Here is a 25,115-nt window from a genome sequence, read left to right as displayed (position 1 = left end):
CTCCCAGTGCAGTACTGAGGGAGTGCTGCACTGTCAGAGGTGCCGTCTTTCAGCTGAGATGCTAAACCGAGGTATGTGTACATTGCCCCATCAGGTCGACGTAAAAGATCCCATGGTACTATTTCGAAGAGGAGCAGGTGAGTTCTCCCCGGTGTCCTGGCCAACATTTATCCCTCAACCAACATCACTGGAACAGATGATCTGGTCATCATCACATTGCTGTTTGTGGGAGCTTGCTGTGCACAAATTGGCTGCCGTGTTTCCTACATTACAACAGTGACTACACTCCAAAAGAAAAAGTACTTAATTGGCTGTGAAAGCGATTTTGGGACGTCCAGTGGTCGTGATGTAAATAAATGCAAGTCTTTTTTAGATTCGAAGTATCCACCTGAGCCACTTGGTTTTGATCTGATCTGATTGGATATAGGAATCTAATGCTGCATCTGAACTGCAGCAACTGGTATCGGTTCCATCTGGGCAGTATCCCATTCATACCTGGCTGGAATGCCAATGCTCATACCCAGAAAAGAACCCTCTCCTCACCCGGTGGTTAAACTTTAAATGTTTAGAGAATTCGATGGCAGTGCCTGTCCTCACTGTCTATTTTAATTAACTTGTTAATTTAATTAACCAGTTAGCTTGAAGAAGTGCCCAGAAGGTTCAAGGTTCCCAAAAAAAAAGTTTGGCATTGCTCCCAAAGCAATGTACACATACCTCTTCCAGGGAGGGTCTCGGTGCTTTGATTCTGGAATTGGGCCAGGCCCTAAATCCAGCTTTATACCACAATTTTAGCATTGTTGCAAAGCAGACACCACTTCAGTGATGCTTAATTTATTGTGTCAAAGCATTCAGTCAGACAACCAGCTTTTCAAACTTCCTCCAGTCCGCTCATTCAACTTAAGCTACAATGAGGTGTCAAACTTGTAACTAGAGGAAACTGTGGGAGATAATGTGAGAGAGACACTTTCCAATGTCCTAATGCAATTTCACTTGTACTTCCTCGATACAGGAGAATTATGTAACACAGGTTCGCTAGATTGATTCCAGGGATGAGGGAATTACCCTGTGAGGACAGATTGAGTAGACGAAGCCTGTATTCCCTAGAGTTGAGAAGCATGAGCGGTGTTCTCATTGAAACAGATAAAATTCTTACAGGACTTGACAGGGTAAATGTTGGGAGGATGTTTCCCCTGGCTAGGGAGTTTAGAACGAGGGGTCACAGTCTCAGAATAAGGGGTCGGCCATTTAGAACTAAGATGAGGAGAAATTTCTTCATTTAGAGGGTGGTGAATCTTTGGAATCCTCTACCCGAGCGCTGTGGGTGCTCAGTCATTGAGTATATTCAAGACAGAGGTCGTTAGGTTTTTGCACTCATGGGGAATCAAGGGATATGGAGTTAGTGCGGGAAGGTGGAGTTGAAATAGAAACATAGAAACATAGAAGATAGGAGCAGGAGTAGGCCATTCAGCCTCTCGAGCCTGCTCCGCCATTCAATGAGATCATGGCTGATCATCCAAATTCAGTACCCTGTTCCTGCCTTCTCTCCTTATCCCTTGATCCCTCTAGCCTTAAGAAATATATCTAACTCCTTCTTGAATATTTAATGAATTGGCCTCTACTGCCTTCTGTGGTAGAGAATTCCACAGGTTCACCACTCTCTGGGTGAAGAAATTCCTCCTCATCTCTGTCCTAAATGGCTTACCCCTTATCCTTAGACTGTGACCCCTGGTTCTGGACTCCCCGGCTATCGGGAACATCCTTCCTGCATCTAGTCTGTCTCGTCCTGTTAGAATTTTATAAGTTTCAATGAGATCCCCTCTCATTCTTCTAAACTCCAGCGAGTATAAGCCCAATCGACCCAATCTCTCCTCATACATCATTCCTGCCATCCCAGGTATCAGCCTGGTGAATCTTCGCTGCACTCCCTCCATGGCAAGAACATCCTTCCTCAGATAAGGCGACCAAAACTGCACACAATACTCAAGATGTGGTCTCAGCATGGCCCTGTACAACTGCAGCAAGACAGCCTTGTTCCTGTACTCTAACCCTCTCGCTACGAAGGCCGACATACCATTTGCCTTCTTAACCGCCTGCTGCACCTGCATACTTACCTTCAGCGACTGGTGCACAAGGACACCCAGGTCTCGTTGCACTTCCCCTTCTCCCAATCTATTGCCATTCAGATAATAATCTGCCTTCCTGTTTTTGACACCAAAGTGGATAACCTCGCATTTATCCACATTATATTGCATCTGCCATGCTTCTGCCCAATCACCCAACCTGTCCAAATCATACTGGAGTTTTTCGGCATCCTCCTCACAGCACACAAGCCCACCCAGCTTTGTGTCGTCTGCAAACTTGGAGATATTACATCTAGTTCCCTCGTCTAGATCATTAATATATATTGTGAATAGCTGGGGTCCTAGGACCGACCCCTGCGGTACCCCACTAGTCACTGCCTGCCACTTGGAAAAAGACCCGTTTATTGCAACTCTTTGCTTTCTGTCTGCCAACCAGTTCTCTATCCAAGTCAATACCTTGCCCCCAATCCCATGTGCCTTAACTTTACACACTAATCTCTTATGCGGGACCTTATCGAAAGCCTTCTGAAAGTCCAAATACAGCACATCCACTGGTTCTCCCTTATCTGTTTTACCAGTTACATCCTCAAAAAATTCCAGTAGATTAGTCAAGCACGATTTACCCTTTGTAAATCCATGTTGACTTTGTCTGATCCTGTCACTGTTTTGCAAGTGCTCTGCTATTACATCTTTTATAATGGACTCTAGCATTTTCCCCACTACCGATGTCAGGCTTACCTGTCTATAATTCCCTGTTTTCTCTCTACCACCTTTTTTGAATAGTGGGGTAATATTAGCTACCCTCCAATCCACGGGTACTGTTCCAGAGTCTATCGAATTTTGGAAGATGACCAGCAATGCATCTACTATTTCTAGGGCCACTTCCTTAAGTACCCTAGGTTGTAGATTATCAGGCCCTGGGGATTTATCGGCCTTCAATCCTGTCAATTTCCCTAACGCCATTTCCCTACAAATACTGATTTCTTTCAGTTCCTCCCTCATTAGACCCTATGTTCCCGACATCTCTGGGAGGTTATTTGTGTCCTCCTTTGTGAAGACAGAACCAAAGTATGTATTTAATTGGTCTGCCATTTCTTTGTTCCCCATTATAAATTCCCCTGACTCTGACTGCAAGGGACCTACACTTGACTTCACCAATCTTTTTCTCTTCACATATCTATAGAAGCTTTTACAGTCAGTTTTTATGTTCCCTGCAAGCTTACTCTCATACTCTATTTTCCCCCTCTTAATTAATCCCTTTGTCCTCCTTTGCTGAATCCTAAACTGCTCCCTTTCCTCGGCTTTACTGCTTTTTCTGGCCAATTTATATGTCCTCTCCTTGGATCTTATGCTATCCCTAATTTCCCTTGTTAGCCACGGTTAAGTCACCTTTTTTGTTTTATTTTTATGCCAAACTGGGATGAACAAATTCTGTAGTTCATCCATGCGATCTTTGAATGTTTGCCATTGCCTATCCACCGTCAACCCTTTGAGTGACATTCCCCAATCAATCCTACCCAACTCGCGCCTCATACCATCGTAGTTTCCTTTATTTAAATTCAGGACCCTAGTCTCTGAGTCAACTATTTCACACTCCATCTTAATGAAGAATTCGATCATATTATGATCGCTCTGACCCAAGGGGCCTCGCACAACAAGATTGCTAATTAACCCTTTCTCATTACATAATACCCAGTCTAAGATGGGATTATGGTAGAAGATCAGCCATAATCTTCTTTAACGGTGGAGCAGGCTCGAAGGGCCGAATGACCTGCTCTTGCTCCTATTTCTTGCATTATATTGGTAGAAAACACCCATATTGAAAGTCAATCATAACTGCTTTGGGGAGCTCAGTACCTGTTGACTAAAATCCCACCAGCTCGTTTTACTCCAGTTTAGTGCTCTTTGAATTATACGGAACCTTAGAAATTCTATGTGAAGTTCTTCAGCCTTTCAACTAATTGAGGGTGTCTCTTGATGTAAAGAGAACTTTTGGTCAATTACAGGCAAAAACACAATTTATTTTAAAATGCTTGAAGTTTAGTGTGATCTGAAAGCTAAATGCCATCTGGAATCCTTGAAGGGGAAAAAATATACAAAGTCAGCATTTAACTTTTTTTTACTTTGTAGGTCAGGTTAAGTACAGATGCTGTAAAGTTTTGGAATTTTTTGACCATTGTTCTACAGAAAGGTTTTGGAAAATAAGAATTACGTTGAGGGGTTATGTTATAAAGCAAAGTGTTAATAAAAATACTAATTTCCCCCCAAAGGCTGTAAGCAATTTTTAGCCTGTTCTGGTCATTGCTGAAAACCTCACACCCAGTGTGCTGGGAGGTCCCTCATCCCAAACGATCAGCAGGGTTGTTTGGCATAGGGTTGTGCACACAGGAAGACTTTAAAAGATGAGACACACAGTAAGTCAGCTTTTCAAAGAGAAATTGACAAAGAAAAGCTTTAAGCAGGCTTAGCATGAGAACACAGATATTTAGGAGTTATTTCTTTTAATTCCAGTATGACGACCCACTCAACTAAGGAGGTGTAGTGTGTTCAATATTTTTGTATGATTACACAGACTAGTTGGACTGATTTTAATCGAGTGTGATCATAACTATTGCTCTGTATGTCTACTTTAAAAAAGATTGAAGATGCATGTGGGGACACAAAATTGCTTATTGTTAACGGTGTTGTGGAAAATTAATATTTTAACCACCTTTTTTTCTTCTTAATTGTGTGAATACATTAAAACACAACCCTTGGATGCAACTCTTTTCCAAGTCCTTTCTGCAGAACAATAGTCAAAAAATCTTTAAACTGCACTGATATTTAGGACTGTTTTGCAGGCAACACCTCACCAAGGGCTTCAAACAACAACATAAACTGAAAAAGTGGAGGTCAGGCTGCTTATCAATACTGTATTGTGTTTGGCTAAGTAACAACTGTGGCTATACTTCAAGAACTAGTTCATTGGATGTGAATTCTTTGTGGGGCATCCTGAGGAAGTGATAAAGCGCTATATAAATGCAAGTTCTTAGTTTCTTAGGATGCTTCCTACCTTGAAACATACTCTTTAAAGAGAAAGCTGTGTTTAACAAGAAGAAAATTATGAATATACTGCATCATGTTCCTTCATTGTGTGATTTATTTTTTAAATAATTTACGTCCAATACTAGAGCGGGCACACCATATTTTTTCATTTGTCTTAATGTATCACTTCTTGTTACTTTCTCGCGCTGTCACACCCAGGACACGCACAAAATGCAAAATTATAGACTTTGTTTATTTGTTCACGGGATGTGGGCGTCGCTGGCAAGGGCAGCATTTAAAGCCCATCCCTGATTGCCCTCAAGAAGGCGGTGGTGAGCAGGCCACTTTGAACCGCTGCAGTCCGTGTGGTGAAGGTGCTCCCACAGTGCTGTTGGGGAGGGAGTTCCAGGATTTTGACCCAGCGACGATGAAGGATCGGCGATATATGACTGAAGTATCTGACTTCTGTTCATAAATCACTCAGGCTGTGCTTAGGCAGTTTGGACACATAGAACAACTCTGCTTGAATTACGATGCAATTATCCCTCTGTTCTACATTTATTCGGCTATCTGATACTGGGAAATGCAATGCCTTCCATGCATTATAAATTAGCGCTCGGAATTAGGCCTGGAGAAGTGTTTGCATCACTGAGTTGTTTAGAACGTGGCGTTTTCCTTTTAAGATGGAAAAAGAAGTATTGTCAGCTGTGGCTCAGTGGGCAGCACCCTCACCTCTGAGTCAGAAGGTTGTGGGTTCAAATCCCACTCCAGGACTTGTGCGCAAAAATCCAGGCTGACACTCCAGTGCAGTAATGGGGGAGTGCTGCACTGTCGGAGGTGCCGTCTTTCAGATGAGACGTTAAACTGAGGCCCATCTGCCCCCTCGGGCCGACGTAAAAGATCCTATGGCACTATTTTGAAGAAGAGCAGGTGAGTTATCCCCGGTGTCCTGGCCAATATTTATCCTTCGACCAACATCACTAAAGCAGATTATCTGTTCATTATCACATTGCTGTTTGTGGGAGCTTGCTGTGCACAAATTGGCTGCAGCGTTTCCTACATTACAACAGTGACTACACTTCAAAAGTACTTCATTGGCAGTAAAGCGCTTTGGGACGTCCAGTGGTCATGAAAGGCGCTATATAAATGCAAGTCATCTTTTATATATATATATATATATATATATATTCAGCAGCAAGAACATTGGGGCGGTGTTATCAAATCGAACTTTGAGTAATATAGTAGCCTGGTGGTGCACTGTTGGAGCTGAACACGCCAGATGGTTCATTCATGGTGTGTTCCGCTGGGCAGTATATAGAAATAAATGGGGTGGAAGTGAGGTGAGTCCTCGGAGCAAGCAGGAGAAAATGGAACCACTTCCATGCAGTATTGCCCAAGGTTTGAGGAGAGGTCCGTTGACCAAGAATGGTGCATGAAATGGAGAGGAGGGGTCAAACATCGAGAGAGGCAAGAAAATAGATTAAAATGGGAATGTGGATCCCCTGAGGTTCCAAGTCAAATGGGTCATAGCGAAGGCAGGTGTTGAGAAAAGCCAAGCCATATTTTATGGAAATATCACCAAATCTCGTTACTTTGGATAGACCAGCTGGAATTGCCTTCTAGATTATGGGAATAACACTCTTATGGATCTGGGGAATATATGCTTGGATGTCTTCCTGACTTGCCTATCCCAAAAAATGAGCCGGATGATGGCATCAGCTACCGTGATGGTGAAATTATTTATTCTTGCAAGTCCACGTCACCTGCATCTCTTAGACAATGGTAAAATCCCTTAATAATGTTCGACCTACTGTTCAAGCATTTTTTCCACTCCAGCTCTCCCAAGGTTAATGTCAGTCAACGCCAGTGGCTATAAAATCTCTTTCTGCTAAACTTCCACATCTATTATCATCCTTCAAACGGGGAATGGCTGTTGTATTTTCAAAGTTATTTCATTAATGGAAAATACTCCCTTCCTCTGTCCTCAACGCGGGGGCTCTTTTCTCCAGAAAAGAGAAGGCTTGAGAGGTGACCTAATAGAGGTCTTCAAAATCATGAAGGAGTTTGATGGGGTAGACATGGAGAAGATGCTTCCACTTGTGGGAGAGTCCAAGACTAGGGGCCATAAATCCAAGATGGGCACTAATAAATCCAATAGGGAATTCAGGAGAAATGTCTTTACCCAGAGAGTGGTGAGAATGTGGATGGGAGTGGTTGAGGTGAATAGCATAGATGCATTTAAGGGGAAGCTAGATAAGTACATGAGGGAGAAAGGAAAAGAAGAGTTCGATGAGGTAGGGTGGAAAGAGGCTTATGTGGAGCACAAACACCGGCATGGACCAGTTGAGGTGAATAACTTGTTTCTGTGCTGTAAAGTCTATGTAATTCCATGTAAAATAAGAATCAATTTCTGAATGTCCTGATACTTTGTCATTAGCTTTTTGTAAAAAGAAATTGCAATGTATTTTCTTCTAATTGATGTATATTTGGATTCAGCACTTCAATGAAGGAGTGACCTCAATCTAACATGCCAAAACGTTCACTTCCATTCAGATTTTCACCCTCACCTAGTAGATTCAAATTTCTGATTTGAGTAGCCTGAAGTGTGCGCGTACCTTCATTCTCCTGCAGAGTGCGTGAATAATCAGTTGCAACCTTTAGGCACTCCTGTGGGAATGGTTAGATGAACTCCAATGGTCTTTTCCAGTCCTGTGCGTTCCTATGCCTAGATAGCTTTCCAAGTGTTAAAATCAACATTACTGTGTGCTCATCCTTTTTTATTTTACTTAAATTGCCATTTTTATGTGCTATGTTGGGTTTCAAGTTCTGCATAAACTCAGGAAACCCTTCTTGAACAACCAATGACCATAGTCCCTTAATGGCTCAGTGTAACTGCAAGTCACACAGAATTCAAAGGGTTAGGGACGGGAGTAGGCCATTTAGCCCCTCGAGCCTGTTCCGCCATTCAATGAGATCATGGCTGATCTGTGACCTAACTCCATATACCAGCCTTTGGCCGGTATCGGTTAATACCTTTGGTTAACAAAAAGCTATCAATCTCAGATTTAAAATTAACAATGGATCTAGCATCAGTTGCTGTTTGCGGAAGAGCGTTCCAAACTTTCTACCACCCTTTGTGTGTAGAAGTGTTTCCTAATTTCATTCCTGAAAGATCTGGCTCTAAAGTTTTAGACTATGCCCCCTCGTTCTAGAATCCCCAACCAGCAGAAATAGTTTCTTTCTACCCTATCTGTTCCCCTTAATATCTTGAAAACTTCGATCAGATCAACCCTTAACCTTCTAAATTCCAGGGAATACAACCCTAGTTTGTGTAATCTCTCCTCGTAACTTAACCCTTGAAGTCTGGGTGTCATTCTGGTAAACCTACGCTGCACTCCCTCCAAGGCCAATATATCCTTCCTGAGGTGTGGTGCCCAGAACGGCTCACAGTGCTCCAGGTGTGGTCTAACCAGGGTTGCCTGCGAATGCTCCTGCAGTGTATAAGCATGAAAAAGAAGGAAAAAAAGACTTGCATTTATATAGTGCCTTTCACGACCACCAGCGCTTTACAGCCAATGAAATACTTTTTTTGGGAGTGTCGTCACTGCTGTAATGTGGGAAACGTGGCAGCCAATTTGCACACAACAAGCTCCTGCACACACACATCTGATAATGACCAGATAATCTGCCAGGACACTGGGGATAACTCCCCTACTCTTCGATCCTTTATGTCCACTTGAGAGAGCAGATGGGGCCTTGGTTTAGAAAGACGGCACCTTCGGCAGTGCAGCACTCCCTCGGCACTGCACTGTATTGGAGTGTCGGCCTAGATTTTTGTGCTCAAGTCCCTGGAGTGGGACTTGAACCCGCAACCTTCTGACTCGGAGGCGAGTGTGCTACCCCCTGAGCCACAGCTGACACTTTGATGAAAAAGGAGATTATATGCTTTAATGGTTCAGGTGGACTTTGAAGATGCCCTGTACCATTTGAAGATGAGAGAGTGCTCCCAGTATTCTGGCTAACATTCCTTTCTCGACCAACACGACAAAACAGATTATCTAGTCATTTATCCAATTACTGTTTGTGGGATCTCACTGCAAGTTAGCTGACTGGTTTGCCTGCATAGCAACAGTCACCAGGGGGGGTGGGTGGGGGGTTTCAGTGTAATTCATTGTATGCAAAGTACTTTGTTGCATGAGAAGGCACTGTACAATAGAAAATCTTTATCTTCCTCCAAAAATATACTGATGAGATTGGCATCCCTGTTTTTTTCCCCCAGTTAGTCAAATCATTTTGTGGTAAGTGGGAATGTATTTCCATATTTAGAAAGCGTACAGGAATGGCGAGTGGTTTACCAATATTTTATAGGACAGTTGTGACTGTCATTTAGCTCGTCCTCTCTTTCCTCCTCCTCCAAATGGACTCAGGCCCCCCTCGGACACTCCAGTGCATACCATGCCCTGGCAACCGCCATAGCAACCCACAAGCATCTGATACAAATACAGTGCAGGCACGGAAAGAAAAAAAATCCTACCATAAATTTGTTTGAAATAATGGACTGCTGAAAATGCTGTCTTAAATATTTGAACAATCTATGCCAATAATCCCTCCTGTCACAGGCCTGCATAGCAGTAAATGAGTTGTTAAGGTGTGGAATAATCATACGACTAAACTAGGAGAAAATCTGCCAGTTGACGAGCCCTTTATTCTGCAGGATGTCACTGGAGCATTATAAATAAGATTTCCATTTCCACCATATAGTCTGCCTGCACAACCCTGCCATCGTCTCCTCTCTCCACAAATGCTTATTTAAATATATTCTCTCCAATTTTTATTCATTCATGGGATGTGGGTGTCACTGTCAAGACCAGCATTTATTGCCCATCCCTCGTTCTGAGAAGGTGGTGGTGAGCCGCCTTCTTGAACCGCTGCAGTCCGTGTGGTGAAGGTGCTCCCACAGTGCTGTTAGGGAGGGAGTTCCAGGATTTTGACCCAGTGACGATGAAGGACCGGCGATATATTTCCAAGTCAGGATGGTGTGTGACTTGGAGGGGAACTTGGAGGTGGTGGTGTTCCTGCACGTGCTGCCCTTGTAGGTGGTAGAGGTGGCGGGTTTTGGAGGTGCTGGCTTTACAAAATCAAAAAACTGCACAAAATATTAAAATTGGTATCGCTTAAATGGTACATGCTGCTTGTTGAGATCTAGATAATATTTCTTGGGTTCAAAACATGCAGTTTATCATCAGTCATCATTAATTATGAAATTGTTCAGAAATAAAGTATTCTTCTATCTTATTCACAAGACATTTTGATTCTCTAACTTGCATTCGAGTTCTGTTGATGACAGCGTTGGATTAATGGTTGTTTTTAATTGATGGTAATCCTGGTCTGTTAAGAGTTCATTCAGAATCTCGACTACATTTTAAATAATTCCAGTCACTAGTTTAATAAAATATCCAAGTTATTTAAGGAAGAGTTTAATTTTGATGAATGTTATTTGTCTTCCTTGTTGTGATCTTCTCCTCAGACTGTGGCAGCATGTAACTCGTGCGATACACAACAAGGACCAGAATGAAGCCACCAGTGAGAAGTTCGTCCTGGAAGAAGCTCAACGTCAAGCTGCCAAACAGCGGAAAGCCAAGGGGGAGGAATGGATTCCTCGCTTGTTTGAACAAGACCTAGTTACAGGAGAGTGGCAGTACAAATACGCAGAGTAAGCCTTCAAAAAATATTTTTACTCTTGCTCTCCTTGTGCAGTGGAATATTGTGTCAAGAACAGTATGCATTTCTGTTTGAGACACTGTCAATGTGCTGAAACTGGCCTTTCCAAAACTCTGCACAGTGAAAGGTATTGCAGGAGTTACTTTGCATGGCTAAGTTCCAGTGTCTTTATTTTAATATCTGCAAAGGAAAAATTCACTGCCCTAACCCTTCCCTCTTCTCTGTCTCGCTTCTCCTTTTATTTGTTGGCAATCAGTCTCCCAGTAACACTGAGCGTAGTTGATAGAATCGTGCAACACAGAAGGAGGCCATTCATTGCCGGCTCCTTTTGAAAGAGCTAGTCATGGATTGGTAGCCCCGAATGTGGTCTCCCGGCTGGTATGTTGGCAAGTGGCCTTGTAAAGATCCACTCGTTCTGCATTTTTTTGAAGAGCGGGGAGTTCTCTCCAAGTCCTGACAAACATTCCTCCCTCAGCACCAACAACAGATTAGCAGGACTTTGCTGTGTGTGAAATGGTCGTTGTATTTGCCTATACAACATCGATGCACTTGAAAGCAAATCATTGTGTAAAACACTTTTGGATGTTTCTGGGAGATGGAGTAAGGTGCCATCTAAAACTAACCTCCTGTCTGTCTTTTATTTTCTTTTGATTTTTGTCCCTCCTTTGTCATCTTAGTTTCAGTATTGTACATATGGAGCGCATCACATCTCTGTCGCAACTGTGATTACGCGGGACCCTTGCACTGTGTCCTAAGATTGTAACTATTTAGCCTGATGACTAATTATGTAGTATATTTTATTGCATGCAGCACCAGGCCCTGGGACCCACTGAATGACCTCTTTCAGTACGAAAAAGAAGGTGTCATCCAGTCAAAAGTTTGGCACCGGACTCCAATGGTACGTTCTGCCAGTATAATTAGTCTCAATAGCCAAGGGGGAAGGAAAGACAGTTACAAACGTCAGGTAGGTTTTAAGATTGTGTGATGCCGAATTTATTGTTACTGGTGCCCGTCAATATCTCAAACAGCTATTTTCACCTCTTTTCCCCGACCCCACCCCCCCCACTCCCACTTGGCCAGCAGTGAAATTCTACCTGTAGGATGCCATTAGTTTTTCCAGATGAAAACCCTCATACTTGGGAATGAACAAATGGATTGAGCCTCACAGCAATTTTTTTTTAATGAGTATATAACTGCTGGGGATTTTTTTTCTTGCTATTTTGAAAGATACTTTGAAAGATTTTTCTTTCCTTCTCAAAGAATGTCATTTAAGCGTGGCAATGTATTTGTAAATCATTTCACCCACCTCCCCCTCTTTTCTCCCCCTCCTCCCTCTCCCTCCCCCCCCCCCCCCCCCCCCCCAACCACAAATTCTTTCTCCTCCCATTCATCGACCCAAGATGGTGGGCAGAAGCCCCTGCCAGCTCCATTCCACACCCAGCTGCGAAGAGATCCAAAGTGGCAGCACCGAGCGCTGTGTTCTTCAGTTATCTTCCTCTCCTTGGGGGAAGCGTGTCATTTTCCCCCGGCAGTGTGACTGATATCAAGAGTAGCAGTTGTGCAGAAGCGTGGGTACGAAGCTGCATACTTCACTACGATACGATATGTTGATATTCCAGCATATTGCGGTGCTTCATGTGTTACATTTTTACTGAAGCACTCGTATAACTAATAACGTTGTTCTATTATGTTGTGAAATTGGATATTTTTTCCCAAAAGGTTAGTGCCTTCCAGCATTTTTAAAAATTCTAATTCTCGGCTATGTACGTCGCCAGCCAAGCCAGCTTTTATTGCCCATCCCTAGTTGCCCCTCGAGAAGGTGGTGGTGAGCCGCCAACTTAAAACCCTGCAGTCCGTGTGGTGAAGGTGTGCCCACAGTGCTGTCAGAGAGGGAGTTCCAGGATTTTGACCCAGCGACGATGAAGGAACGGCAGCGACATATGTCCAAGTCGGGATGGTGTGTGACTTGGAGGTGATGATCTCATGCACCTGCTGCCCTTGTCCTTCTAGGTCTTTCAAAATACTGACTCGGGTGATGGGTGTGGCCAATGGAATTACACTCTGGTGCAAGTGTTTAGGGTACCACCTAGACTGGGGTACGGAACACTGTTGGGATAGAAGGCAGCGATGTTTATCCTGTATCTAACCTTGTTACTGATCTACAAGAGGTGAATAAAAATTCAATTTCCCAGCTCAAGTGCTCACTAAAAACAAAATTCCTCCAAGAAGCTTCTCTCGGCAAGCACCCTCCCTTCTGCTAGTTTGACAATCTTGACGAATGTTAAAATCCTGTGGTGTTCTGGTTGATGCACAGTTGTTGGGTTTTACACCTCAAATGGCCAGTGCTTTTTGCCTGTGTGAGGAAATCACATTTCATACAAATAAATACTGTGCCAACAAGAGCATGTCAGAGGCCAGGTATTCTGCGACGAGTGTCTCACCTCCTGACAGCCAAAGCCTTTCCACCATCTACAAGCACAAGTAAGAAGTGTGATGGAATACTCTCCATTTGCCTGGATGAATGCAGCTCCAACACTCAAGAAGCTCAACACCATCCAGCACAAAGCAGCCGCTTGATTGGCAGCCCATCCACCACCTTAAACATTCACTCCCTCCACCGGCGTACCGTGGCTGCAGTGTGTACCATCTACAAGATGCACTGCAGCAACTCACCAAGGCTTCTTTGTCGGGACCTCCCAAACCCACGACCTCTACCACCTAGAAGGACAAGGGCTGCAGGTGGATGGGAACGCCACCACCTCCAAGTTCCCCTCCAAGTCACACACCATCCTGACTTGGAAATATATCGCCGTTCCTTCATTGTCCCTTGTTCAAAATCCTGGAACTCCTTCCCTAACAGCACTGTGGGAGTACCTTCACCACACGGACTGCAGCAGTTCAAGGCGGCGGCTCACCACCACCTTCTCGAGGGCAACTAGGGATGGGCAATAAATGCTGGGCCTTGCCAGCGACGCCCACATCCTGTGAATAAATTTTTTATTTAAAAAGCTGATTTTTACAGCCATTGGTAGGTCAGTTTTTGGCACAAAAAAAACCTACTCTGGGGAACATTATAGAAACGAGGTCTTTCTTTTAGAAAGACTGGTCATGATATTTGTACGTGAGCCAACAAAAGCGTTTTCAAATTTATTTTGTGTTGCATTTAATTGCTGTAGGTCTCTGCGCCAAAACGAACCCGGAGTAAGCACAGTGGACAGCAGAGTCCTGAAAGTGGCTGCTCCAGTCCAGAACTCGATCAGCAGGACTCATCGGAGAATGAAAGTGAGTTTTGGGGTCTCTGTCTTTTATCTTCCTTCAAACTTCTCTCTCCTAGTTATATATTTAGGCTTTCCCCTCGCACCCCCACCGTGCCGCACCACCCACTCCCATCTCTGTAGGGACACAAACAGGAGTACGCAGTCGTAAAATTCAGGCACAAATCTGTGGGCCAGTGCGTGCACTGCCAGGGTGATGTGCCGAAGCACTCTTAACTGGATGAGTAGGATCGGCTAGACGGGTCTTTCCTCAAATTGTTTAACTTTACCGTTCTAAGCCAAGGATAGCAGCCCGATAAATTTAAAACACACCAAAGTTCTCCTCCTGTTTTTTTTTCTCTCTCTTTTCTCCGGTTGCACGCTGCTTGTCGTCGCGCCTTATCCTGCCAGAGCGTGGGTCAGGCTGAGGCAGTAATGTTTCTCCAAATGACAGAGATCAGCGCTGTTGGAGAAGTACGAGGTACCGATTTGAAGCTAATGTCAGCCTGATCTTTCTTCCGCTTCCCCTGCCCTGCACAGAATTCCATTCAGTGCCTAATCCAGAGATGTCTGAACTCTTCTGACTGAACTCGGCAGATTCAAGCAACATCTGCCCCTGACTCAAACCCGTGATGATCTAGTCTTGGGCAAATGATCTGTTGCTTGCTTTACTGTGACGCCACCCAAGTATGTGTTCGTTTTTTTCAGTCCTTCAGTAATTATAATCACCCTGCGGTTACAGTGATAAATAATTGGATTTGCAGTGAGAGGACTGGAATTTGAATTCCAATCACAAAAGATATTTTGACTCACTCATACTGTGTTCTGTTTGAGGGAGGGAAATTACCAAGACTGATGCCATATTTAAGCTCTGGAAGTTATAGGAGAACGCATAGAGGAGACGAGAAGCAACAAAGAACCTTCAGAGGGAGAGATCTATGAATAGCCATTTCCCAAGGACTTGTGGTGGATGGAATACCGAAGTGTTTAACAACTGACTTCTTTTGCCTTGGCTAGCTGACTTTACAATCCCTCCATGTCAATTCAATTCAATTTTATTTGCCATATGTAACTAGTACAATGGAATGCTTACTCCCCGTAGGGACGCGTCAGCTATTCTTACAGCGCCGTGTTCAGGAAGTCAATTCAATGGCATCCAGTGGCAGTGGGAGCACGATGTCCCTCAGCCGCTCCGTCCTCCTCGTCACCACGGCCTCCTCCTCACTGTTGCCGGTTCCACGTGTGGTGGCCTGCTTCTCCCGCTCACGATCCGACCTCTGGCCACCATGCCCGGCTCCCCTCCTCCCAGTCGGACTGCGAGCTTCCCGCCAAGGAGCTGCCGGCCGATGTGCTGTAGCGGGTCGTCGCGGCTGCTGCTGCTGCTCATTGCGCTGCGCTGCCTCCGCCCGACTCGCCAAACACATCGTCGGGATGTAAATGCTCCATGTCTTCACCCCTCCCTAACTCTGTAACCTCCTCCAGCCCTACAACCCTCCGCGCTCCTCCAACTCTGGCCTACTGTGCATCCCCCACTTCCTTCACCCCACCAATGTTGGCCGTGCCTTCAGCTACCTGGGCTCTAAGCTCTGGAATTCCCTCCCAAAACCTCTCCGCGCCTCTACACCTCTCTCCTCCTTTAAAACCTACCTCCTTGGCCAAGCTTTAAGCCGCCCCTCCTAATATCTCCTCCTTTAACCTGGTGTCAGTTTTTATCTGATTACGCTCCTGTGAAGCACCTTGGGGCGTTTTACTACATTCAAGGCGCTATGTAAAGGCAAATTGTTGGTAAATTTCAGAATGTTTAGTATTTGAAGGTACTGAGAGAGATTGATGCTTTGACTTGTTTTAGCACGACAGCTGCCTCGGTTTTCTGTTAGTCATGATGTATCCTCTTGTAAGACTCCATACGTTTCTTACAGAACAAAAGACGGCGAAGCACAGCACAAGATTGAGGAAGAAAACAAATGACTTTAGTGAGCTTCTGAGTGCCATAGATTCAATAAAGCATACACAGGAGGAGATCAATAGGTATGAAATGGGGTATTAAATGTAAAAAAAATGTGTGGTGTTGGAATGCAGGTTTCCTCCGCAGACAGAGTTCCTGATCTCACCAAGACTGTGTGGGTAGGTGATTCACCTGGTGTTGGTTTCGGTGATGCATGTCATTATTAACAATCGAGATTAAAGAGCAAATTTTGGAGTTTTAGTAATAATAGAGCAGATGGAGCAGTGGCAGCATCTGGTGATGGAGCAAAATCTAAAGACTAAGCAAATGAGCCCTGCATAAACCATAAGAATTCGGAGCAGGAGTCCGCCGCACGGCCCCTGGAGCCGGCTCCGCCGCACGGCCCCTGGAGCCGGCTCCGCCGCACGGCCCCGCCATTCAATAAGATCATGGCTGATCTTCGCCCTCAACTCCACTTTCCCACCGATCCCCATATCCCTTGATTCCTCCTAGTCTCCAAAAATCTATCGATCTCAGCCTTGAATATACTCAACGATCCAGCATTTACAGCCGTCTGGGGTAGAGAATTCCAAAGATTCACCACCCTCTGGTCTTATTGTGCCAATGCAGCTGTTGACGGCCTAATCTGAAAAATAATTACTCACATTGCAACAATACTGTGCTCTTAATAGGCGTGATATACTGCTTTATCTTTTCCCAAAGAATGTCATGTCTTCAGAGTGCTGTAATCTGGAAAATAATTTTCAGACAGAATCGAGTCGCCTCAAAAGTTTATTGACCTCCCACAGGAGATTATGTAAGGGTGAAAATTATACTTATATTCTCTAGAGTTTAGGAGAATGAGAGGTGATTTAATTGAAACATACAAAATTCTTACAGGGCTTGACAGGGTAGATGCAGGGAGGTTGTTTCCCCTGGCTGGGGAGTCTAGAACCAGGGGTCACAGTCTCAGAATAAGGGGTCGGCCATTTTAGGACTGAGATGAGGAGAAATTTCTTCACTCAGAGGGTGGTGAATCTTTGGAATTCTCTACCCCAGAGGACTGTGGAGGCGCAGTCGTTGAGTATATTCAAGACAGAGATCGATAGATTGTTGAACATTAAGGGATATGGGGATCGGGCTGGAAAGTGGAGTTGAGGTCGAAGATCAGCCATGATCTTATTGAATGGCGGAGCAGACTCGAAGGGCCAAATGGCCAACTCCTGCTCCTATTTCATATGTTCTTATACCGGTTTCTTTAACAGGTTCTTGCATTATACAACTTGCTTCCAAATGTGCAGATGGTTACTGATGTTGGGGAACAGTTCCCTGGACACCAACAGGCCTCCAGGACCTCACCCAAGTGACCATTCTTTGTTGGAGAGAGAGAGACGCTCACGCACTCCCTCCCTCGCTCCCTCACTCCCCTCACTCACCCACCCTCTCTCCCTCCCCCTCTCTCCCTCTCCCCCTCTCTCCCTCTCTCCCTCCCTCACTTTACAACAGAGGATAGTAATCGGAAGCTTGGATCTTGGCTGTTTCCTCCACAACTCCAAAGCCCCGGGACTGCTGCGCCTGTTGTAACGGCGCACTGCCGTGCAGGCAGTCAGCTGGTTCACTGCCGTCCGTGAATGGTATCTGGGATCTTGCTATGTGTAACTGTCCTGCACCAGCAGTGCACTTGACTGCTGAACCAAAGGGGTGTTTTTTAATTAAACGTTTTTGAAACAAATCGGTGACTTTCCCATAACACTCTTCCTTTCAGCATTAGGTGAGCTGTAAAATGTACCCGTGAATATTTATCTCGTAATTACTACTAATTATTCAATATTAATCACACTTGTAAGTGGCTTTCCTCTTTCCAGGCAATAGATTTAAAAATTCATAGATATACGATTGCAAACTCACTCAAACTATGTGGAAAAATAGCTACACTTAATGTGGCATGATTTATAAATTGTGTAAATTTGAAGCATTCCTTTTTATATTTGCAACGACCCTTCCATGTCTCTCTCATTCTCTTACTGCATTTTTGAGTGTTTTTTAAACTGATTTGATAGCCTTTCCCCTCACAGGCATTGTGAGGCCGACTCATATTTCCAGTTGGTAAAATAGGATGACATTATGACATGGGCTATGAATCTGCTATTGGCTTCAGCTAGCGCGGTTGTTTCACAGCCGGAGTTACCCCACTGGTCCACGCCCAGGTGTTGGACTCCACCCCAGGGGCTCCGCAGCAAGCCTCGGCTAAAATTCAGATCATCTGCTCTTCACTGGGTGAGTTTGAGTTGTCCTCAGCTGACCACTGGGGGGCAGCAGAGCATTCCCTGACCTTCAGAAACAAGTTATCATTCGCCAATCGCAGTGTACGATTGACGGCATCTCCAGAGGCCCCAAAGGCAGAGACTGACCCACTCACTTGGGTTTGCTGTCGTAAAATCAATTTGGGAGCTTCATTTATCGTTTTTTTTAAAAATCAATATTCCTCATTTTCCCCGTTTTGGGCCTACAATAGGTTTGGAAGCTCCTGTAATTCCACTCTAATGCTTCCTGCCCCTGAACCAATTGTCTGTGTTTCACTCTCCTTACACGTAGCGAGTTATTACATTACCACCTGTGTTGGGCTATTTTGAAATTAGCTTTGCTCGAGGTGAAACCTAAACCATTTGCTGGTGTCTCCTGGGAATTCTAAGTTACCTGGGCCAGCGAGTTATTGAGATTTCAGCTCGTTATCCTGTGATGTGAAGTAAGCACAGTCGGGGATCTGGAAGGGTCATTGTTAGCAGGAAAAGGCATGCTTTCAAATTTACACAATTTATAAACCATGTCACATTCAGTAATAAAGCTAATTTGCTGTCAGAACCACTGTCTGTCCTTGCAAACTGCAAAGGATCTTGAACAGAATCCAAGTTATAAATTACTGTGCTGATACTGTTATTTTTAACTTCCCCGCCCCCCCCCATCATAGCTTGACTCCCGGTTCTTTATCCTATAAATTTGGGCATTTTTTTGCATTTAAAAACATTCCAAAATTCTATAGACTCTGGAACAGTTCCCATGGACTGGAGGGTAGCTAATGTTACCCCACTGTTCAAAAATGGTGGTAGAGAGAAAACGGGGAATTATAGACCGGTAAGCCTGACATTGGTAGTGGGGAAAATGCTACAGTCCATTATAAAAGATGTAATAGCAGAGCACTTGGAAAACAGTGACCGGATCGGACAAAGTCAACATGGATTTACAAAAGGTAAATCGTGCTTGACTATTCTACTGGAATTTTTTGAGAATGTAACTGGTAGAATAGATAATGGAGAACCAGTGGATGTGGTGTATTTGGACTTTCAGAAGGCACCGCATAAGAGATTAGCGTGTAAAGTTAAGGCACATGGGATTGGGGGCAAGGTGCTGACTTGGATAGAGAACTGGTTGGCAGACAGGAAGCAGAGAGTTGGAATAAACGGGTCTTTTTCCGAGTGGCAGGCAGTGACTAGTGGGGTACCGCAGGGATCGGTCCTAGGACCCCAGCTATTCACAATATATATTAATGATCTAGACGAGGGAACTCGATGTAATATCTCCAAGTTTGCAGACGACACAAAGCTGGGTGGGCTTGTGTGCTGTGAGGAGGATGCCGAAAAACTCCAGTATGATTTGGACAGGTTGGGTGATTGGGCAGAAGCAGCATAATGTGGATAAATGTGAGGTTATCCACTTTGGTGGCAAAAACAGGAAGGCAGATTATTATCTGAATGGCAATAGATTGGGAGAAGGGGAAGTGCAACGAGACCTGGGTGTCCTTGTGCACCAGTCGCTGAAGGTAAGCATGCAGGTGCAGCAGGCGGTTAAGAAGGCAAATGGTATGTTGGCCTTCATAGCGGGAGGATTCGAGTACAGGAACAAGGATGTCTTGCTGCAGTTGTACAGGGCCTTGGTGCGACCACACCTTGAGTATTGTGTGCAGTTTTGGTCGCCTTATCTGAGGAAGGATGTTCTTGCCATGGAGGGAGTGCAGCGAAGATTCACCACACTGATACCTGGGATGGCAGGAATGATGTATGAGGAGAGATTGGGTCGATTGGGCTTATATTCGCTGGAGTTTAGAAGAATGAGAGGGGATCTCATTGAAACTTATAAAATTCTAACAGGACTAGACAGACTAGATGCAGGAAGGATGTTCCTGATGGCGGGGGAGTCACAGTCTAAAGATAAGGGGGAAGCCATTTAGGACAGAGATGAGGAGGAATTTCTTCACCCAGAGAGTGGTGAACCTGTGGAATTCTCTACCACAGAAGGCAGTTGAGGCCAATTCATTAAATATATTCAAGAAGGAGTTAGATATATTTCTTAAGGCTAAAGGGATCAAGGGATATGGGGAGAAAGCGGGGACCGGGCACTGAATTTGGATGATCAGCCATGATCGCATTGAATGGCGGAGCAGGCTCGAGGGGCCGAATGGCCTACTCCTGCTCCTATCTTCTATGTTTCTATGTAAATACAAGTTGCTGTCATCTTAGTCCTCCCCTGCCTTCTCCCCATCTCCCTCTTCCCATTGCCTGCCCTCCACTTTTCCCTGCCACCTCCTCCCTGCTCCTTTGTGGGAAAATGTCGAATTGTTCAGCAGCTCCCCAATTGCATCACCAACCTGGCTGATTAATGCGGTGCACGTATCAAGTGTAGGACCGAAGAGATTCAAAGATAGCACTGTTGGCATCAGATTTGTTAGAAGAAGATGATATCACGGATTAGCGAGAGTGTTCAGACACGTAACCAAAATTTAAATAAAGTGGATTTTTCTTGCATGATACGCTCTGGCGGAAATATTCAGTGTTTATAAAACCCAGTGCGATTTGCGTTTGTTGGATTCAAAGGTGCATTCTTTATTTTAGAAGTTTGGCAGCCCTACGGAGTCGGACAGCACCAAGCCAGTCGAGTGCAAATCAGAATCTTTTGCAGCACAGAGACTATGTCGTCATTCTCTTCCTCATCCTGCTCCAGATTGTTATTAACTACATATTCAATTAACCATGCCCAGAACCAAACGAAGCCATATATGGGAGCGACCAGGATCCATGGCCTGAAGGGGTCATTCTTCAGAACGTGTGGATCTCTAGACTATAAGGGTGCCAGACACAATGTTGGACTAGATGTGCATCTAATTTGATGACAAAGTGCTTTGAAAACTTTTCATTGTGTGTACAATATATATGTATATATAATTATCTGGCAATGAAATACAGTGCTTTAAAGAAACACCCCACGCTCGCTGATGCTCCGTACGTAACTAGTTAGGTTCAAGGATCAATTTTTACAACTGCTGTAGTTAAGCCAGTTTTAGCAGAAGCCATATACTAAATAATGTGCAAATGTTAGAATACCAGTAACGGCAGAAATACTCGTCCGATATACAAAAGTGCATTTTCTGAATGCTGTTTCTAGTATTACCTGTTAACTAGTGCTTAGTTTATGAATGTTACAGCCCCTGAAGAGAGACGGGTGAGCTTAGTGTACATGTTTAGTTCGGATTGAAGTACTCTTAGCAGGGTCCAAAGTATATTTGTATTTAAAAGGTCAAAACCTATTCTGTAGGGGCGGGATGTTGGAGGAATGTAAAGCAGTGCCTTCTGGATGATTTCATAGCGGTTTTCAGTATATGCTAATAACAAATACGTTAGGGCTGTGCCATAGGGGGAAAAAAGCCTTACAACATTCCAAATGTAGTGTTTTCTCTTTAAATTTATTTTAACGCCTCGTTGTCATGACCTAACACTGCCATTAATACCTGTATGGTAGCTTGTAAAGTCAGGTTTTATTCTGTCATTTCTAGTCAAATTAATCGAAACATATTAACAAGTTCAGTTTATTCCCGACTTCACATCAGTTGTTCCTGTTATGTGCAAGTCTGGTTGTAAGTAACATTTTTTTTGGTCCGTCCCAACCCATTGCATATAACAGGATTATGTTGTGATTTTGGTTTTTGGGTGTACTATACAAAGGTGAGTTCTGCAAATCTAGTACATTTTTAAACTAGAGTCTTTCTAAACGTTATCCTTGCATCAACCTATGGTGACTGTTAGAAAAAAAACAGATTATGCTTCAAAGGACCAGTGTTGTGCTTTTTTATATATTAAATAAAAGAAGTCTGACATGTGTGACTGAGGAAAGCCATTGGTGAGATCATGTGAATGTTTTCTCAATGTACCTAAGTATTTATTCATAAAACAGCCTTTTGTTAACTAAGATTTATCAAAGTTCTTTGTTTCCATAAATTCTGTATTTTCACACAAGGTTCACTTAACTAATAAATATCTAAACAAATGGACACCGTGGCACACACTCACTTCCATTTATTCCCCCCTGTCAGGTTTCCTGGGTTTTTTTGGGGGAATGGTTTGTAAATGCAGTACAGTTGCAGTAGCAGAAACTAATGGCAAGATGTGTACAAGTACTTTCGGGTCTCACTCCTTTAATAACCACTTGTAAAAGCACCATCACTTGTAACGTGATATTTATGATCACTAATGTAATAAAGATTTGTGATCACCCCTTTGACCACCTGGTGTGTTGTTAGCTGATTCTGCAGACAGAAAGACCTTAATTTAGCACTTGTCCTGTTCAAATTGAAGTGCTATGGCATTAATGCTGTTTTTGTGTCATCTTGGAACTTGAGATGGTGACGGTTACCGCGGCGGGAGGGGAGGTGAGGTCCATCTCGGTCTTTCAATATCAAACAAATCAAGAGAAGAAACCAAAAATGTGTGCTGAGAATGCATCGTTTAGAAGAATTATTGAGTGCTTTCTTGCTGTTTAACGTAAGAACAAGATTAGCTACACCATCTAGCGGCCCCATTCTGATGTGCAATCTACACACACCATCAACCCATCCCAAGACCTCCCGTGCAAGTCTCGCAATCTCCTGGGAGTGGCAAACAAAAAGAGCCGAAAATACCTCGGGCTGATTTGGGAAAAGACTCTGGGAGGAAAAACTCCTCTCTGACCTCCCCGCAGGTGATCTCGCAAGCTCTAGGAGACCAGCGTGACTGATGTCACTACTCCCTGTTAGCCCACCTAACGTCTATAGCTCAAGATGGATTCCATTCACAGAGCCTCGTCCTTTTGAACACTTGCAGCGAATCCGCACTCACTGGCAACCTATTTCAGAGGTCCGTGACTCTTCCTCGTTGTGTGTCAGCTGTGGCTCAGTGGGTAGCACTCTCGCCTCTTGAGTCAGAAGGTTGTGGGTTCGGGTGCCACTCCAAAAACTTGAGCACAAAAATCTCGGCTGACACTGCAGTGCTGAGGGAGTGCTGCACTGTCTTGGATGCGATGTTAAACTGAGGCTCCGGCTGCCCTCTCCGGTAGCCGTAAAAGATCCTATGGCACTATTTGGAAGCGCAGGGGAGTTCTCCTCGGTGGCAATATTTATCCCTCAACCAAATTCACTTGTATAAAAAAAATTACAGGAAACTCTTTGGTATCCAGCACCTACGGGACCGGGATGGTGCCGGTTGATTAAAAATTCCGGAAAACGGAGATGTATACCTACCAAGGTACGAGAGCCCCATTACACGGCCACAGGTGCAGGAGCCCCGGTTACACGGCCACAGGTGCAGGAGTCCCTGTTACACGGCTACTAATATACAGTAAAACTTACCTGAACCTACTCCTGAATTTTGCCGGTTAATAGAGAATCCTGGATATTTAGGTGCCGTTTAAATGAGAGCTTCCTGTACTTGGTCATTATCACATTACTGTTTGTGGGACCTTGTTGTGCGCAGATCGGCTGCCACGTTTCCTGCATTACAACAGTGACTACACTTCAAAAAAAAAAGTACTTCATTGGCTGTACAGCGCTGTGGGACGTCCTGAAGTTATAAAAGGCGCTATATAAATGCAAGTCTTTCTAGCATGTAACTTAACTGCTTTTTATAATATGTACTGACGTCCTTCGTTCTCCCCGCCTACCTCGTGCAAATAACATACGTGGACAGAGTTTCATCCCTTCATTATTTGAATCGCTATCACAGCACCTTGAAATGTGTTTTTCCCTCCTTCCCCTCTCTTCCTCCTCCCCCTCCCCACAGATAACAAAGGCCCCATTTGAGGATTGAGAGGCGATCTTATTGAAACATATAAGATTGTGAAGGGGTTGTTTCGGGTGGATGCGGGGAGGATGTTCCCGATGATGGGTGAAACTAGAACTAGGGGGCATAGTCTTAGAATAAGGGGCTGCTCTTTCAAAACTGAGATGAGGAGGAACTACTTCACTCAGAGGGTGGTAGGTCCATGGAATATGCTGCCCCAAAAAGCTGTAGAAGCTACATCATTACATAAATTTAAAACAGAAATAGACAGTTTCCTAGAAGTAAAGGGAATTAAGGGTTACGGGGAGCGGGCAGGAATTTGGACATGAGTGTAGGTTCGGATCGGACATGGCCCTGTGTGTAGCGGAGCGGGCCCAGGGGCCGTGTAGCCTGATCCTGCTCCTATTTCGTGTGTATAATTCTGTTAGATTTAGGAGATGGTTCTGTGATAGTAGATTGGCGGTTAGGATCAGATCAGCCATGATCTTATTGAATGGCGGAGCAGGCTCGAGGGGCCGATTGGCCTACTCCTGCTCCTATTTCTTATGTTCTTAAAACTGGACACCATATTCTAGATAACAACAGAAAATGCTGGAAAAACTCAGCAAGTCAGGCAACATCCGTGGAGAGAAATTTGAGTTGACGTTTCGGGTTTGACCCTTCTTCAAAACTGGAGAGAAAAGGAACTAGATCGAAGGCAGGGCTGCGATCGGACAAAAGAATAAAAGAACCAAAAGAAGTAAAAGAGATTAGAAGCTAGACGAGATGGTAATAGGCTGTGATTAGGTGTAAAGTGTACTGGCAGGGCAAAAGATAGCTGCCAGGTGTGAGAGAGAAACAAAAGGAAAGGGGGGGGGGAAAGGAAAGGAGTGGAAAAATATAAGTGAAAATGAAATAGGGGCCGAGGTTATGATCTGAAATTGTTGAACTCAATATTGAGACCGGAAGGCTGCAGAGTGCCTAATCGGAAGATGAGGTGCTGTTCCTCGAGTTTACGTTGAGCTTCCGT

The 25,115-nt window shown here is 44.3% G+C and overlaps 1 protein-coding gene across 18 annotated transcripts in view; it reads left to right on the top strand.

Moving 5' to 3' along the window:
• Positions 1–22,574, top strand: part of osbpl8 (oxysterol binding protein-like 8) — a 197,148-nt gene extending 174,574 nt beyond the window's left edge. For 14 of the 18 annotated variants that reach the window (XM_086009552.1, XM_086009537.1, XM_086009533.1 and 11 more), the window contains 5 exons: positions 10,633–10,818; positions 11,637–11,790; positions 14,003–14,108; positions 16,000–16,108; positions 20,912–22,574. In XM_086009552.1, the coding sequence (XP_085865678.1) occupies positions 10,633–10,818; positions 11,637–11,790; positions 14,003–14,108; positions 16,000–16,108; positions 20,912–21,047 (691 nt within the window). In that variant the 3' untranslated portion in view covers positions 21,048–22,574. Of the gene's footprint in view, positions 1–10,632; positions 10,819–11,636; positions 11,791–12,226; positions 12,399–14,002; positions 14,109–14,620; positions 16,109–20,911 lie in introns of those variants that run through there. The other 4 variants (XM_086009538.1, XM_086009550.1, XM_086009544.1 and 1 more) reach the window with 3 other exon arrangements.
• The last annotated feature ends 2,541 nt before the right edge of the window (positions 22,575–25,115 follow it).

Source organism: Somniosus microcephalus, chromosome 16, assembly GCF_052327205.1.
Source record: "Somniosus microcephalus isolate GS21.2 chromosome 16, FLI_Smic_1.0, whole genome shotgun sequence".
Taxonomy (NCBI): domain Eukaryota; kingdom Metazoa; phylum Chordata; class Chondrichthyes; order Squaliformes; family Somniosidae; genus Somniosus; species Somniosus microcephalus.
Note: the sequence above shows the minus strand (reverse complement) of the source record. Positions and strands in the feature narration are given on the sequence as shown.